Source organism: Molossus molossus, unplaced genomic scaffold (assembly GCF_014108415.1).
Source record: "Molossus molossus isolate mMolMol1 unplaced genomic scaffold, mMolMol1.p scaffold_m16_p_7, whole genome shotgun sequence".
In the NCBI taxonomy this organism is placed as follows: Eukaryota; Metazoa; Chordata; class Mammalia; order Chiroptera; family Molossidae; genus Molossus; species Molossus molossus.
Window position 1 is genome coordinate 64,598,110 of NW_023425401.1, and position 18,630 is coordinate 64,616,739.

General features: G+C 40.3%; 1 protein-coding gene across 1 annotated transcript in view; it reads left to right on the forward strand.

Moving 5' to 3' along the window:
* The window catches only part of POU6F2 (POU class 6 homeobox 2), a 792,586-nt gene that overhangs the window by 744,641 nt on the left and 29,315 nt on the right, over positions 1–18,630 (forward strand). The window contains exon 7 of the mRNA XM_036247198.1: positions 17,782–17,988. Coding sequence (XP_036103091.1) covers positions 17,782–17,988 — 207 coding nt within the window. The remainder of the gene's footprint in view (positions 1–17,781; positions 17,989–18,630) is intronic.

The window sequence follows — 18,630 nt, forward strand, 5'->3', positions numbered from 1 at the left end:
AGAGCCATGATGTTGCGGAAGCTCAACAGCATGTGTAAGGACATGAGCAACATTAGTAAAGACATAGAAATGTTGAAAATAAACCATCTGGAAATGAAAAACCAACAGGAAGAAATGAAGAATGACATATCAGAAATGAAAAACACACTGGAAGGTCTAAAAAGCAGAGTAGGGGAAGCTGAGGACCGGATCAGTGAATTAGAAGACAGGCTAGAAGAAATCAACCAATCAGAAAACCAAAAGGAAAAAAAGATTAAAAAACAAGAAGAGAGCTTAAGAGAATTGTGGAACAACTGGAAACGTAATAATATTCGTATCATAGGAGTCCCTGAAGAAGAAGAAAGTAAGCGAGGGCTAGAGAATATATTCAAAGAAATAGTGACAGAAAACTTCCCTAATTTGGTGAAGTAAGAAGGCATTCAAGTTCAAGAAGCTCAGACAGCCCCAAGTAAGAAGAACCCAAACAGGCCCACACCAAGACACATAGTAATCAAACTGCCAAAAATTCAAGACAAAGAGAGAATCCTAAAAGCAGCAAGAGATAAGCAACAGGTTACCTACAAAGGAACCCCCATAAGGCTCTCAGCTGACTTCTCACAAGAAACATTACAGGTTCGAAGGGAATGGCATGAAGTAATCAAGGTCATGAAAAACAAGGATCTGAATCCAAGACTACTCGACCCAGCAAGGCTATCGTTCAAAATGGAAGGTCAAATAAAGAGCTTCCCAGACAAAATAAGGCTAAGGGAGTACATTAGCACCAAACCAGCACTGCAAGAAATGTTAAAAGGACTGCTGTAATTACCAGGAGAAATGGGAAGAAAAATAGAACCACACTAAACAAAAATGGCAATAAATAAGTACATATCAATAACCACCTTAAATGTAAATGGACTGAATGCTCCCATAAAAAGACACAGAGTAGCTGATTGGATAAGAAAGCAAGACTCATCTATATGCGGTTTACAAGAGACCCACCTCACAACAAAAGACTCACATAGATTGAAAGTGAAGGGATGGAAAAAAATCTTTCAAGCAAATGGAAAAGAAAAAAAAGCTGGGGTAGCAATACTGATATCTGACAAAATAGACTTCAGATTGAAGGCCATAACTAGAGACAAAGAAGCCCACTACATAATATTGAAAGGATCTATCCAACAGGAAGATATAACCTTGATAAACATATATGCACCCAATATAGGAGCACCAAAATATATTAAAAATCTTCTGGAGGACTTCAAAGGAGAAATCGATAGCAATACAATCATAACAGGGGACTTCAACACCCTGCTCACATCACTGGATAGATCCTCTAGACAAAAAATTAGCAAGGAAACAGAGACTCTAAATGAAGCACTAGACCAAATGGATTTAATAGATATCTACAGAGAACTACACCCCAAAACTACAGAATTCACATTCTTCTCAAGTGCATATGGAACATTCTCAAAGATAGACCACATGTTAGGGCACAAACTAAGTCTCTACAAGTTCAAGAAGATTGAAATTATAACAAGCATCTTCTCAGACCACAATGGTATGAAACTAGAAATCAATTGCAAGAAGAACATACAAAGACATTTTAACACATGGAAGCTAAATAGAATGTTATTAAACAATGAATGGGTCACCGAGGAAATCAAGGAAGAAATCAAAAACTTCCTGGAAACCAATGAAAATGAGGACAAAACAATACAAAATCTATGGGATGCAGCAAAAGCAGTTCTGAGAGGGAAGTTCATAGCACTACAGGCCTACCTCAAAAAAGAAGAAAAATCTCTAATAGACTACCTAACCTCACAACTTAAAGAACTAGAGAGTAACAAAAAGAAAACCCCAGAGCAAGTAGAAGAAAAGAAATAGTAAGGATCAGAGCAGAAATAAACGACATAGAGACCAAAAAAACAATCCAGAGGATCAATAAAACAAAGAGCTGGTTTTTCGAAAAGATAAACAAGATTGATGGACCCTTAGCTAGACTCACCAAGAAACAAAGAGAGAGAACTCAAATACATAAAATCAGAAATGAAACAGGAGAGATAACAACTGACCCTACAGAAATACAAAAGATCGTTAACAACTACTATGAAAAATTATACGGCAACAAATTCGAAAATCTAAGGGAAATGGACAAATTTTTAGAAACACATAGTCTCCCAAAATTGGATCAGATAGAGATTGAAAACTTGAACAGACCAATAACAACAGAAGAAATTGAAGATGTAATCAAGACTCTTCCAGCAAACAAAAGCCCAGGCCCCGATGGCTTCACAGGGGAGTTTTACCGAACATTCAAAGAAGAACTAATACCCATTCTCCTCAAACTATTTCAAAAAATTCAAGAAGAAGGAAGACTTCCAAACTCGTTTTATGAAGCCAGCATAACTCTAATTCTAAAACCAGAAAAAGACACAACAAAGAAAGAAAACTACAGGCCAATATCCCTGATGAACATAGATGCCAAAATCCTGAACAAAATACTAGCAAATCGAATCCAGGAATACACCAGAAAAATTATCCACCATGACCAGGTGGGATTCATCCCAGGGATGCAAGGCTGGTACAATATTCGCAAATCCATAAATGTGATACACCACATAAATAAATTGAAGAATAAAAACCACATGATCATATCAATAGATGCTGAAAAAGCCTTTGACAAAATCCAGCATCCATTTCTGATAAAAACGCTCAGCAGTGTGGGAATTGAGGGATCATACCTAGACATAATAAAGGCCATATATGAAAGACCTACAGCCAACATCATACTCAATGGGCAAAAACTAAAAGCATTTCCCTTAAGAACAGGAACAAGGCAAGGATGCCCACTTTCGCCACTCCTATTTAACATAGTACTGGAAGTCTTAGCCACAGCAATCAGACAGGAAAAAAAAATAAAAGGGATCCAAATTGGAAAGGAGGAAGTGAAATTGTCATTATTTGCAGATGACATGATACTGTACATAGAAAATCCCAAAGACTCCACCAAAAGCTTACTAGACTTAATAAATGAATTTGGCAAAGTAGCAGGATACAAAATTAACGTCAAGAAATCGATGGCATTCTTATACACCAATGATGAACTCACAGAAAGAGAAACTAGACAAACAATCCCATTTACCATTGCGGCAAAAAAATTAAGATATCTAGGAATAAACTTAACCAAAGAGATAAAGGACCTATTCGCAGAAAACTACAGGTCTTTGAAAAAAGAAATAGAGCAAGATGTAAAAAAGTGGAAGAACATACCCTGTTCATGGATTGGGAGAATTAACATCATTAAAATGTCCATATTACCCAAAGCAATCTATAGATTCAACGCAATCCCCATCAAAATACCAACAGCATACTTCAAAGAATTAGAACAATTACTTCAAAAGTTCATATGGAACCAAAAAAGGCCTTGAATAGCCACAGCAATCTTGGAAAGGAAGAACAAAGTTGGAGGGATCACAATACCAGATTTCAGGTTATACTACAAAGCCACCATAATCAAAACAGCCTGGTACTGGCACAAGAACAGGTATATAGACCAGTGGAACAGAATAGAGAACCCAGAAATGGACCCTAGGCAATATGCTCAATTAATATTTGACAAAGGTGGCAAGAGCATACAGTGGAGTAAGGACAGCCTCTTTAATAAATGGTGCTGGGAAAATTGGACAGCTACTTGCCGAAAAATGAAACTAGACCATCAACTTACACCCTACACCAAAATAAACTCAAAATGGATAAAAGACTTAAATGTAACTCATGAATCCATAAAAATCCTAGAGGAGACTGTGGGCAACAAAATCTCAGACATCATACGCAGCAGAATTTTTACTGACACATCACCTAAGGCAATAGAAACAAAGGAGAAAATGAACACATGGGACTACATCAAACTCAAAAGCTTCTGCACAGCAAAAGATACAATCATCAAAACGGAAAGGCTACCCACTGTATGGGAGAGCATAATTGCCAATGATATATCAGATAAGGGGTTAATTTCCAATACATATAGAGTGCTCATACAACTCCACAAAAGGAAGACAAAGAATCCAATTAAAAAATGGGCAGAGGAACTAAATAGACACCTCTCCAAACAGGACATACAAATGGCTAAGAGACATATGAAGAAATGTTCATCATCACTAATCATCAGAGAGATGCAAATTATAACAACAATGAGGTATCACCTCACACCTGTCAGAATGGCCGCCATCAACAAATCATCAAACAACAAGTGTTGGCGAGGGTGTGGAGAAAAGGGGACTCTAGTACACTGTTGGTGGGAATGCAGACTGGTGCAGCCACTATGGAAAACAATATGGTGTCACCTCAAAAAATTAAAAATTGAACTCCCATTTGACCCAGTGATCCCACTTCTAGGAATATACCCTAAGAAGCCTGAAACACCAATCAGAAAGAATATATGTACCCCCATCTTTGTAGCAGCACTATTTACAATCGTTAAGATCTGGAAACAGCCCAAGTGCCCATCAGTAGACAAATGGATTAAAAAGCTGTGGTACATATACACAATGGAGTACTATGCAGCGGTAAGAAAGAAAGATCTCTTATCCTTTGAGACTACATGGAGGGACCTGGAAAGTATCATCCTAAGTGAAACAAGCCAAGCAGAGAAAGACAAATTTCATATGATCTCACTGATTTCTGGAATATAATGAACATAACAGTTTGAGGACAATCCCCTAAGGAGTGGGGAGGTGAGAGAGGGATGAACAACAGACTTTATATGCATGTAGACATGAACAGAGGACATGGACAACAATCGGGGGAAGGGGCAGGGAGGGAAGGGGAGGGGGGAATCACTGGGGGAAAAAAGGAGAATCATTTGTAACAAAAATTAATCAATAAAAAAAAAAAAAAAGAAATACTGTCATTTCCTATGCCCATATCCATGCCAGACATATCCATCATGGTGCTGTTTCTTCCCAAACCCTGGAAACTCCAGAGCTTGAGGAAGCCACAGTCAACTGATTGGTGTTGCCTGCCACATTAAATCTATTTGTCCTGGTTGAGTGTCTTCATCTAATTGAACTCCATCTGCTTATCTTCATGCTTCACTTTCAACTTTCACTCTTCTCTTGTTTCCCATCTTGAACAGAGCTATATGCAAGAAGGCACTAGATTGCATCTTGCAAAAATAAATTTTGTTTGGGAAATCATTGTATTTTCCTACTCCTCCTGGAATCAATATCAGAGCTGCCAAAATAACTGAGTTTAACCTCAAACCTAGGAGCAAAACGAAATTAAAATGAATGTAGTATATAAAGAGGACAAAATCACCCCTTTGAAGAAGAGAGAACAGTGGCTGAGGCCAGACCAGGGAGGAAGGGAAAGGTGATTGGTTGTTTCATTCTGGTGAATGCTCACCACTAGTTTCTTTGCTCTCAAATGCTATGAGTACTTTTTTCAAGAATGGAAAGAGTGATATTAGTGTTACCAAAAACCTCTTGACCAATAAGTACTGAGGTTACAAAAATATTTGGCAAAGAATTATCTGGGCTGATGGATTGAAAGACGTGAAGAAGACACTGATTTTTAGCATTGGTGGGTTCTTCCCTTTTTTTAATGTAATTAATTAATTTACTTTTGTAACAGATGTTTATCCTTTTCCCCCACTGACACACCCCTCACCTACCCTCTCCACCCAGTCCCCAACTTTGTTCCCCATGTCCATTGTTCATGGATATAAGTTCTGTGGCTTATCTCTTCCCCGCACCCCGTTTTCTGGGGGTTGTCAGTCTGTACCCTACATCCACATCTCTGGGACTACCCCATTCCTCAGACTGTTATGTTCATTATATTCCACAAGTAAGTGAGATCATGTGATACTTATATTTCACCGCTTGGCTTGTTTCGCTTAGGATAATACTCTCCAGGTCCCTCCAGGTTGTCTCAAAGGATAGAGATATTTCTTTCTTAAAGCTGCATGTTACTCCATTGTGTATATGTACCACTGCTTTTTTATCCATTTGTGTACTGCTGGACATTTGGGCTGTTTCCAGATCTTAGCTATAGTAAATAGTGCTGCTATGAACATAGGAATACATATATTCTTTCTGATTGGTGTTTCAGACTTCTTAGGGTATATTCTTAGAAGTGGGACCACTGAGTCAAATGGCAGTTCAATTTTAATTTTTTGAGGTAACACCATATTGATCTTCATAGTGGCTGCACCAGTCTGCATTCCCACTAGCAGTGTACTAGAGTCCCCTTTTCTACACACCCTCCCCAACACTTGTTGTTTGATGATTTGTTGACGGCGGCCATTCTGACAGATGTGAGGTAATACCAAATTGTTGTTATAATTTGCATCTCTCTGATGATTAGTGATGGTGAGCATTTCTTCATATGTCTTTTAACCATTTGTATGTCCTGTTTGGAGAAGTGTCTATTTAGTTCCTCTGCCCATTTTTTAATTGGTTCTTTTTGTTGCATTGTGTAAGCACTATCTCTATATTGGAAATTAATCCCTTATCTGATATATCATTGACAATTATGCTCTCCCATACAGTGGGTTGCCTTTCTAGTTTGATGATTGTATCTTTTACTGTGCAGAAGCTTTTGAGTTTGATGTAGTCCCATGTCTTCATTTTCTCCTTTGTTTCTGTTGCCTTAGGTGATGTAACAGTGAAAATTCTACTGCGTATAATGTCTGAAATTTTGTTGCCTACATTTTACTCTAGGATTTTTATGGATTCACAGGTCACATTTCAGTCTTCTATGCATTTTGAGTTTATTCTTGTGTATGGTGTAAGTTGATGGTCTAGTTTCATTTTTTTGCATGTAGCTGTCCAATTTTCCCAACACCCTTTGTAAAGAGGCTGTCTTTACTCCACTGTATATTCTTCCCACCATTGTCAAATATAAATTAGGCATATTGTCTTAGGTCCATTTCTGGGTTCTCTATTCTGTTCCATTGATCTATCTGCCTGTTCTTGTGCCAGTACCAGGCTCTTTTAATTACAGTGGCTTTGTAGTATAACCTGAAATCTTGTAATGTGATCCCTCCAACTTTGTTCTTCTTTTTCAAGATCGGTGTGGCTCTTTGAGGTCTTTTGTGGTTCCATATAAACTTTTGAAGTATTTGTTTATTTTTTTGAGATATGTTGTTGGTATTTTGATGGGGATTGCATTGAATTTATATATATAGATTGCTTTGGGTAGTATGGGCATTTTAATGATGTTAAATCTTCCAATAATCAGGGTATGTGCTTCCACTTATTTATGTCCTCCTCTATTTCTTTTTTCAATGACCTGTAGTTTTCAGCGAATAGGTCCTTTATTTCTTTGGTTAAGATTATTCCTAGGTATCTTAATTTTTTGCTGTGATGGTAAATGAGATTGTTTTTTTAGTTTCTCTTTCTGTGAGTTCATCATTGGTGTATAAGAATGCCATTGATTTCTTCATGTTAATTTTGTATCCTGCTACATTGCCAAATTCATTTATTAAGTCTAGTAAATTTCTGATGGAGTCTTTGGGGTTTTCTACATATAATATCATGTCATCTGTGAATAATGACAGTTTCACTTCCTCCTTTCCAATTTGGATCCCTTTTATTTTTTCCTCCTGTCTGATTGCTGTGGCTAAGACTTCAAGTACTATGTTAAAATAGAGTGGTGAAAATGGGCATCCTTGTGTTGTTCCTGTTCTTAAGGGAAATGCTTTTAATTTTTGCCCAGTGAGTATAATATTGGCTGTAGGTCTTTCATATATGGCCTTTATTTTGTCAAGATATGAGCCTCCTATTTCCACATTGCTGAGAGTTTTTATCAGAAATGGGGGCTGGATTTTTTTCAAATGCTTTTTTAGTGTCTATTGATGCGATCATATAATTTTTATCTTTTATTTCATTTATGTGGTATACCACATTTATTGATTTGTGAATAATGTACCAGCCTTGCATCCCTGAGATGAATCCCACTTGGTCATGGTGAATAATTTTTTTTTATTAGATTTGCTAGTATTTTGTTCAGGATTTTGACATCTATTTTCATCAAGGATATTGGCTTGTAGTTTTCTTTCTTTGTAGTGTCTTTTTCTGGTTATGGAATTAGAATTGTACTGGCCTCATAAAATGAGTTTGGAAGTCTTCCTTCTTCTTAATTTTTTGAAATAGTTTGAGGAGAATGGGTATAAGTTTCTCTTTCAATGTTCGGTAAAATTCTCCCATGAAGCCATCCAAACCTGGGCTTTTGTTTGCTGGGAAAGTCTTGATCATATCTTCAATTTCTTCTGTTGTTCTTGATCTGTTCAAGATCTATCTCTTCCCGGTTCAGTTTTGGGAGACTATGTGTTTCTAGAAATTTGTCCATTTCGCTTAGATTGTTGAACTTGTTGTCGTATAATAGTTCATAATATTTGTTAACAATCTTTTGCATTTCTGTGGTGTCAGTTATTATTCCTCCTCCTTTATTTCTGATTTTGTGTATTGGGTTCTCTCTCTTTGTTTCTTGGTGAGTCTAGCTTAGTGTCTATCAATCTTGTTTATCTTTTGAAAGAACCAGCTCTTTGTTTTATTGAGCTTTGAATTGTTTTTTTTTTTTTTTGGTCTCCATGTCGTTTATTTCTGCTCTGATATTTATTATTTCCTTTCTTCTACTTGCTCTGGGGTTTTCTTTTTGTTTGCTTTATAGTTCCTTAAGTTGTGAAGTTAGATAGTCTATTAAAAATTTTTTTTTGCTTCTTGAGGTAGGCCTGTAGTGCTATGATCTTCCCTCTCAGAACTGCTTTCGCTGCATCTCATAGATTTTGTGTCTTTGTGTGTTCATTTTAATTGGTTTCCAGGAAGTTTCTCGTTTCTCCTTGATCTCTATGGTAACCCACTTGCTGTTCAATAACATGCTATTTAGCCTCCATGTGTTCAAATGTCTTTGCATATTCTTTTTGCAATTGATTTCTAGTTTCATGCCATTGTGATCTGAGAAGATGCTTGATATGATTTCAATCTTCTTGAACTTGTAGAGACTTAGTTTGTGTCCTAACATGTGGTCTGTCTTTGAGAATGTCCCATGTACACTTGAGGAGAATGTGAATTCTGTAGTTTTGGGGCGTAATTCTCTGTAGATATCTATTGTATCCATATTATCTAGCACTTCATTTAGAGTCTCTGTTTTCTTGCTAATTTTTGTCTAGAGGATCTATCCAGTGATGTCAGCGGGGTGTTGACATCCCCTACTACGATTGTATTGCTGTTGATTTCTCCTTTGAAGTTCTCCAAAAGATTTTAAATATATGTTGGTGCTCCTATATTGGGTGCACATATGTTTACCAAGGTTATATCTTTCTGTTGAATAGATCCTTTCAATGTTATGTAGTGTCCTTCTTTGTCTCTAGTTATGGTTTTCATTTTGAAATCTACTTTATCAGATATTATTATTACTACCCCAGCTTTTTTTTTGTTTTCCGTTTGCTTGAAAGATTTTTTCTATCCTTTCATTTTCAACCTATGTGAGTTTTTTGTTGTGAGGTGGGTCTCTGGTAAAAACAACATATATGTGAGTCATACTTTCTCATCCAGTCAGCTACTCTGTGTCTTTTTATCAGAGCATTCAAACTATTCTAACTATTCACATTTAAGGTGATAGTTGATATGTACTTATTTATTGCCATTTTTGTTTAGTGTTGTTCCATTTTTCTTTCTATTTCTTCTACTAATTACAGCAGTCCTTTTAGCATATCTTGCAGTGCTGGTTTGGTGTTAATATATTCCCTTAGCCTTTTTTTTGTCGGGGAAGCTCTTTATTTGACCTTCTGTTTTGAATGACAGCCTTGCTGGATAGAGTAGTCCTGGATTCAGATTCTTGTTTTACATGACTTTGATTACTTCATGCCATTCCCTTCTGGCCTGTAGTGTTTCTATTGTTAAGTCAGCTGAGAGCCTTATGGGGTTTCGTTTGTAGGTAACCTGTTGCTTATCTCTTTCTGCCGCCTCTAGGATTCTCTCTTTGTCTTTAATTTTTGGCATTTTAATTACTGTGTGTCTTGGTGTGGGCCTGTTTGCGTTCTTCTTACTTGGGGCTCTCTGTGCTTCTTGAACTTGAATGCCTTCTTTCTTCACCAAGTTAGGAAATATTTCTGTCACTGTTTCTTCAAATATATTCTCTAACCCTTGCCCATTTTCTTTCTCTTCAGGGACTCCTATAATGCGAATGATATTACATTTCCAGTTGTCCCACAGTTCTCTTAAGCTGTCTTCCTGTTTTTCAATAATTTTTTCCTTTTTGTTTTCTGATTGGTTGATATTTTTCTACCCTGTCTTCTAATTCACTGATCTGGTCCTTAGCTTCCTCTACTTTGCTGGTTAGTCCTTCCAATGTGTTCTTAATTTCTGCTATGTCATTCTTTATTTCCACTTGGTTGGTTTTCAATGTTTCTATATCTTTACTCATGGTGCTGATGTCCTTATGCATGCTATTGAGCTTCCTCAAGATCATGGCTCTGAACTCTACCTCTGATAAATTACTTAGGTGCATTTCATTGATCTCATCTTTGATAGAGTTCTCTTGTTCTTTCATTTGGGATTTGTTTCTTTGTTTCCCATTTTGGCTATCTCTGTGGGTTTTGGAGCCTGCCAAATTTTTTTCTGTGGGTGTTGGTGTTCTGCTATTTGTGGCTCCTTCTACTGGATTTAGATGAGCCTAAGCAGGCCCACGCTAAACACCACTGTGAAGTCTTACATTCCTGGGTAGATATGCACGCCCAGGAAAGGTTCAGTTTTCCTGTACATTTTTGCTGGAGGCTAGTAGTCAGCTACTTGATGCCTTGGAATATAGCCCTTGTGTTCTGCCTAAGAGGATTTCCAGATGGTGGTACAGATGCTGGTTATTAATGAGTCTCCATTTGCATTTCTTTGCCTCACCTGGAAAAGGCTGAATCACTGAGGGGGGCTGCTGCTTTTCCCTAGAGCTCTGGGAAGTAGCACACTGGCCATTGTCCTTTGTGGCTGCAACTCAGCAAAAACTCTGAGTGGCCTCCAATTCCCAGTTGTCCGCACAGAGTTTCAGCCCAGTCTGCCCTCCCTCTGCAGTAGCCCCCAGGTGAGTGGTTGTAGTATTTTAGCACTCTATCAGGGCTCTCTGCACTGTGGAGCGGGCTTGGTCTTTATTACCCAAGGGCTCTGCTCAGAGCTAAAACTGCTACTGTCTGGGAACTCCCAGCCTGCCACCCTCTTGCACCTCTGCAGATATTACCTGTGTCCCAGGTTATATGGTTCTCTCCTGCTGCTTTTCTGTTGCTTTTTCTGCATATTTGTCTTTATTTTAGTTGTAATTCCCATTTGGTACTGGGAGATTCTCTGTGTAACTTCTATTCACTCCACCTCCATTTTCACATCCTCTATGCCTATTTTGTGCACAGCTTGGTCACTCAGGCCTCTCTGCTGCTTCAGCACCCTGATGATCCTGCAGGTAACTGGATGGCACAGTCTCTGCTGGGTAGTGCAATCCTCTCTGGTGCTTCAACACCCCGCAGGTCCCAAGGGTAATTGGATGGCACACTCCCTGCTGGTACGCACAGGCCTCTCTGGTGCCCCCACACCCTGCTGGTCCCACGGGCGGGTTGCAGGATGGCACCAGTCTCTCAGGCTCTGGCTTCCCACTGCTCTAGTGAACTTCTGGACAGCACAGGCCTCTGTGGAGCCCCAGGTTCTGCCCCTGGCGACTGGGGAGTGCTGCTGCCCCATAGGGTTCAACTCCTTCTCAGCTTTTGCTGTAGTTTTTGGGGATGGGTCTCAGCTGCTGGTCTGTGCTTCTGTTGCCTGGGGATGGATATCTGCTCTCCAGCCTCTGTTGCTGGGGGTATATCTCAACTCTGATTGGGCTGCTACTGTGGGGAATTGTGCTGGGCTCCCAGCTGTCCAAGGCTTCTGAGACCGGCACTTTGGGAACTGCACTACTGTGCACTAGTCTGTGTTGACAAGAGTGTCCGCTGGTCCAATGGTGCCAGGTGTGCTGGTGGGCTCAGGTTGCTGGGCTCTAGCAGCTCCCACTGAATGCTCCCAGGGAAGACCCAGGATCTTCCGTAATGGTGGGACCTCCCCGTGGTGCAGGGAGAAGTGCACTGAAGAGCTGCTTACCGCGGTAGCCGGCTGCTTCCGTCCACAGCACAGGAACCTTCTGCTCTGTGCCTCTGCACTGCGTGCATTTGGTCATCCACCTTCACGTGCACTCACACTCTCTCACACACTTGCTCACTCTCTCACACACTCACCCTTTCTCTGGTCCTGCCTGCAGCCATCTCTGGTGGCTTCTTTTCTTAAAGATATGTGTGCAACAAAATTATTTGTCAATTTGACAACTGCAATCGCGTACTCTGTAGTAGAGTTTAACAGCATGTCATAGACTATTACAAAATATGGCCCCTCAGACAACTTGTCTGTAGGCCCTAGGTTTCTGTGATGCCACCCTCAACTGCTGCTGATGACACCTATATGTTGGCAATGAACAAATTCAGCACATGCTAACCTCCATCAGTCAAAATGCATCCTTACTGAATACCTCAGATAGACTGAGGTCTATAAGGCATTGTAATAACAACCTGGTGACCCTAAGGAGTTATATGGCCCTGAATAGCCAGTTTGCTACAATTGCAAAATAATCTTTATGGTGACTAAAATTATAATTGCTGCTGCATTAATAATAGTCTCATTTATGTGTAAGCCACTCAAATTTTAGGGAAATAGGGATATGTATGCTAATGAACAGTAGTAGTCATTTAAATTATTTTTTTAGTTGTTCTTGCAACATGAACTTTATTTCCAGTGGTGGTGTATGCTCTTAACACCTCTAAGGAAACAGACAGGTGAACATGAACAGCAAAAACCAAATAAGTCCCCTGTCAGAAAGGCCAGAATTCTTTTAGGTCACAAATTATCATTAGACTACTAGTATGGGCCTTGGCCTGGTTAAAGTATTTATCAGAGATGAATCATTGCTGTTAGAGTCAGGACAAAGACATATAGGATCATTGCAAACAATGCCTTAGCTATTTGCTGTGGGGATGATGGGGCAATAACCTCACTCTAAAATGTCTAATGTTGTAACCTAGGCATAAAATAGGCTGTGTTTTTGAATTGAAGTGTAAGTGAACAAATCAAGCAACCCCTATGTCAAGGATTCATTGAGGCATTTGCTTCACACTTGGACAATTACAAAAGCATCCTAGGTTTGTAGTCTCTAGCCATGTTAGTCCATTCTACTTACACTGTCACATTCACATCTGAAATAGCTCCATTTCTGCACCCCTTCAAAAACCATTCATTGAAACCCCTTGCTGATGGAATTAGACTCTTCCAGGCAGACCTGTCATTGCTCCACTTTCTCTATCCTCATTTGTATCTATGTTTTTCACCTCTAAGCTAGATCTTGTTTGGAATTGTTTTCTCTGTTTTTCCAAATAAATCCCACCCAACTCCAAGACACTGCTCTGTCCCAGTTTCTTTCGTGAAATCTGTCCTACCTTTCTTTCTCTGAAATCACTCATTCATTCCCAATATTATTTTGATCATCTACCACATGGATACAGAGATTCTAATGGAATAGTTATTGCCTCGTGTGTGGAACATAGTATTTCTCTGTTGGATTATTAGAATCTTTGCATGTCATGTGCCTGTCTTATCAACCCCTTCCCTGCCCCAGTAGCATCCTCTGGTGTCCTCCATGGCACATGGCATCACATTGTACATAAAGAATGGTCTTCAGGTACTAGGCTGCTCTGCCAGATTCTTCAGCATCTTAACAGAGATGGAACTGGTCTGGGAAAGTTAATGCCTTGAGTGAGAGTCATAGCCTAGAGGCCGTGTTTGTTCAGTGATATGTCCTTCCACCGACTTCTCTTATCAGTAAATCTTTAGCTACAGTAGCCAGAAATTAAGACTCAAAAAATTAATTCCAGAATTACAAATGTCTCAAAAGCACCCTCTTTCTATCTTTGTCTTCAAGTCAGAATTTCCCTAATGTCAAAATTCAATTTTAATTTCCTGATGCAGTTGAAATATGTGTAGATGCAAATACTTCACTTGAATATCAAAAGGGCTTTAATTTAAAATAAAATTTCCACAGGTAAAATTTTAACTTTTCAGGAGTGTCAAGATCCTAACACCTTGGCTACCTCAGCTCCTCTTGTTTTCTTTTTTGACCTTTGAAATCAGAGTCTGAGGAGGAGTTTTGGGGAGACTTGTGGAAGTGCTGAGAGAAATGGGAACCAGCCTAAGTGAAATAAGCACATCCAACAATTTTTAGGCAGCACAATGTGTAGTTATCTATACCCTTTAATTAATGGGAGCAAATTAAAACAATCAAGTTGGAATACATTGGGGAATACTAGAAAATTCACCAGAATGCACTGCCAAGTTTTTGACATGTTGATATAGTGATTCCAGCTCCCATGAAAGGCCAGCAAAAATGAGAAATGCATAACTTCACAGAAGGTTTCCTGATTAGAATGGCCCCTGCCCCTCCCCCTGCCCCTGCCCCTGCCCCTGCCCCCACCCTGAAAGCAAACTCTTCTTATTAAAGGGTTTCTTCAATCATGCCATTCCAGATCCCTCTGGCTCTGACTTTATTGCTGCCCTATTCTCCATAAGTAATGCTCCATAAGTAATTCTCCATAAAGAAGAAAGGAGCAGGTGGGGAGGGAACCAAGAGGCACCATGTTTTAGTAATATCAAGTGCAGTGTGTGGAAGCCAGGTTTCATGTAGGGAAGAGGCTGGTGAGTCGTTTGCATTTGCCTTTCTTCTCCTTTCCACCCAGAATGTAGGCAAAGCATCTCATTACACAAGGAGAGCACAGACTCATGTCAATCTTCTAGGACCAGAACACCTTTCTCTGCATCACAGTATATTTTATAGTTGTCAGGTGCTGTGCCTCACTCCGAATACTTCTCCCAGGCTACTTACTCACAGTACTGACATCCTGCACTGACATCCTGCCTAAAATAGAACCCACAACTCTGCCACCTAAATGAACCCAGCTTTCAACCCACCTAAATGATCAGATAGAGTGGGGCTCCTCAGGCTTATGACAAAGGGAAACCAGAGTGGATGAGTCAGCTGCTGAGTTTTCATAGTGCATTGTGGAGAGGGGGATGGCACAGTTCACAGTGCAGATATGGAGAGGGAAAGTCTACAGTGTGCAAGCAAGAAAAGTATCCTCTTCCCCAGGCCTCTTCACAATGTCTCTGAGGTCATAAGAACAGCCTTTGGATACTCAGCTGCTTAATGCAAGACCACTCATCAATAAAGTACTTATATACTCTGATCTATTGATGTGGACTTCTCCTGACCTTGCTGACACTGGTAGGACATGCTCGTTGCTGATTCTGTGGAATAGACATCACAGGCTTGATCAGTGAGACTGAGGAGCTGCAAACTCCCTAAGGCACTGCTGACCACTCTCACAATAATGACTTGACCTTTATCAGCATCCACTGACAACTGCCACTGATACTTGATATTCGCACAGCTCATCCATTAGTGCCATCCCACAGGGGCTTTTGTGGTGGAAGCAGCAACCAAATGAGGAGGGAGATGGCGGGGCCAATTTTGTGATCATAATTTTTGTCACTGAATGGTGTGGTCTCACAGTTCTGCAGAGCTGAAGTTGCATCTGGAATCCAGTGACAGTAGAATTTAGAAGCCATTCATTTAAAAGATCCTTATTGAGAAACTATGTTTTAAAGCTTGTTTGGAGTACTTTAGGGGTAGAAAACAGCATCATTTATATGTAAGCTCAGTCCTGAAGCAGCTTATTGTCTGGTGGGAAATTGCAGACAGAATGTACTGTCTTTTTTTATTTTTTAAGATTTCACAGGTAAAGATGGCTATAATGGATGAAACTATAGGGAATTTAAAAAAATATTTTTATTGATTTTTTATATTCTCACCGGAGGATATTTTTCCATTTATCTTTGGATAAAATGGAGAGGAGAGAGAGAGAGAGAGAGAGAAAGAGAAACATTGTTGCGAGAGAGAAACATCAATGTGAGAGAGACACATCAACTGGCTGCCTCCCACACAACCCCGACCAGAGCCGGGGACAAACCAAGGTACATGCCCTTGACTGTAATCCAACCTGTGATTCATTGATTTGAAGGCCAATGCTCTAACCACTGAGCAAAACCAGCTAGGGCAATTTTTTTTAAAAGAGGGAGAGGAAGGGAGAAGGAAAGAAATATCATGTGAAAGTGGAACATCAATGGATCGATGGGCTGCCTCATCATGTCATGCCCCCTACTGGGGATTGAGCCCACAACTCCAGCATGTGTTCTGATTGGGAATTAAACAGGTGACCTTTCTGTGCACAGGTTGGTGCCCAACCAGCTGAGACACACTGGCCAAGGTGAATGCAGTGCCTTTTTAAAGAGCTGTTTTCCTACAGTGTTCTCCATGGCATGGGGGCCAGGTGACATAATGGAAAAGCAGGCATTTAGGGTTCACCCAGACCTGTACTCCAGCTCCAGCTTTTTCACCTACAAATTCCTCCATCAAGTCACAGCAGAGCCACTCCTGTCTTACCTACTAAGCAGGGTGGGACTAAAGCCCGCTTCTCAGAGCTGTTGTAAGAATGTGGGTTAAAATGAAATAATTTCAATGGGAAAGCATTACTAATATGTCTTGGTGACACCCAGGCCACATTGCCACGGTGCTGGTCTGGGAGATGGCCATGGAAAATGACCCCCAGAGCAGAGCTGCTTAACCATCCCATTGAGTGTAGAGGGCAAAGCCTCCGTCCTCAAGCTCCATGACTCCCCCAGGAGACTCTATAACATTAGAAACATAAATCAAATTTTTGTTTTATACAGATTAAATTTGTCTCTAATAATGTGTCTGGATCTCATAGATACCCCAAAAACTTGCTGTCCCAGCTCACACTCCCTTTGTCCTTAGCACAGTAACAGGATCCAGCCAGACTCCTCCTGTGTGGCTCCACACAATCCCATCATTGAAGCCAGTGGCTATTGGATGCAAAGGGAACCTTTCCTGCCACCTGCCACAGAGGCCCTGACCTCTGACTTTTAGACCGCAGTTTAAAATGCACTTTTTTTTTTCCACCTCAGCTCTTGGTAATCATTTCACTTCTATTTTAATAGTTTCAAATATTTGTTTATGATTTTAACTCTCTCAAGCTTCAGAAATCTCCGGCTCCTCTACTAATGTTACAGAGCTAGTAGGTGGCCCTGCTGGGAATGAAAGCCTATCTCCCTGACTCCAAAACCTGGGCTCTCAACCATGAGCACCAGGGCACTGAGGCCCCTAATTCTGCCGGGGTGTTAGAGAGCTAACCCCTGACTTTGAGAGAGGAGCAGGATGAAGGGAAGGAGAGAAGGAAAGAGCAGAATAAAATTGAATCAGAGAAAAGGATGTAAGGGACATCATGTTTGAGGAGCCACTATGGGCAAAGGATGTGGCTCCCCAGCTGGTTGATGGCTGTGTCAAGAAAAGTTTGTTTTCCATCTTATTCAGAGACAAACTGGACATCTGTGGTGCCCTGGAGGCAATTACATGTTTCTAACATCACTGATGCTTGATTTTATTTTTAAATAAGATATTCTTCCCTTCAGTCCATGTGTGCCTATCTGTCCTTCAGATTCTCATCCCCCCACCCCCACTTTCTTCCATGCTCACATCTCCAGATCTCCAGAACTGTTCACAGATCCTAAATGGGCTCTCAGGGGGCCTCCTACAGAGACCAGGGAGAAGTGGTCTTGAGGTTCAGGTACGGACCCAGAGCAGAGCCCAGCATCTCACCTCTAGGCCTGTCTCTTGTAGATAATTGGGACCATTCCTCTGATGCCAAGTCCGGGGCCATCGAGCCAGGCAGCGAGTAGCACTCAGGGTCTTCAAGTGCAGTCGATCACTCCCCAGCTTCTGACAAACGCCCAGGGCCAGATAATCGCCACGGTCATCGGGAACCAGATTCTGCCAGTGATCAACACCCAGGGCATCACACTCTCACCCATCAAGCCCGGCCAGCAGGTAAAAGCTCCATGTCCAGGCAGCCAAGGCTACCTGGACACCTCCTTACCACTCTCCTTCTCTTTGGTCTCCATCAATTTAAAGTAATTTTAAGATTATAACATATTTAATTCCACTAATCCTAATATATCAATACTTCTAAACAAGCAAGTTAACTTTATTTTTTATTCTTAATGGGTATAAGTGAGAACTAAATAGTTCTGTAATATAAAATATGAATATATAAAATTGTAAACAGAGACAGTGGCTTGAAATAGGGATATGTTCTTATTTATATACTTTATGATACTTAATTTTCAGGTAATTTAAAAAGGGGTCAAGAAGAAATCAAGACCACTTATGACTTAACTTTAATTTTAAAAAAATATGTTCTTAATGATTTCAGAAGGAGAAAGGGAGAGGGAGAGAAAGATAGAAACATTGATGAGAGAGAAAAATCAATGAGCTTCCCCCTGCATGCTCCCTACTGGGGACCAAGCCTGCACCCCAGGCATGTGCCCTGACAGGGAATCAAACTGTCAACCTCATGGTTCATGGGATGATGTTCAACCAACTGAGCCACGCCAGCCAGGCACCTTACCTTTTTTTTTAAAAGAAATTATTAAACATCAAGAGATCCTATCTGAGACTGCTGCCTACAAA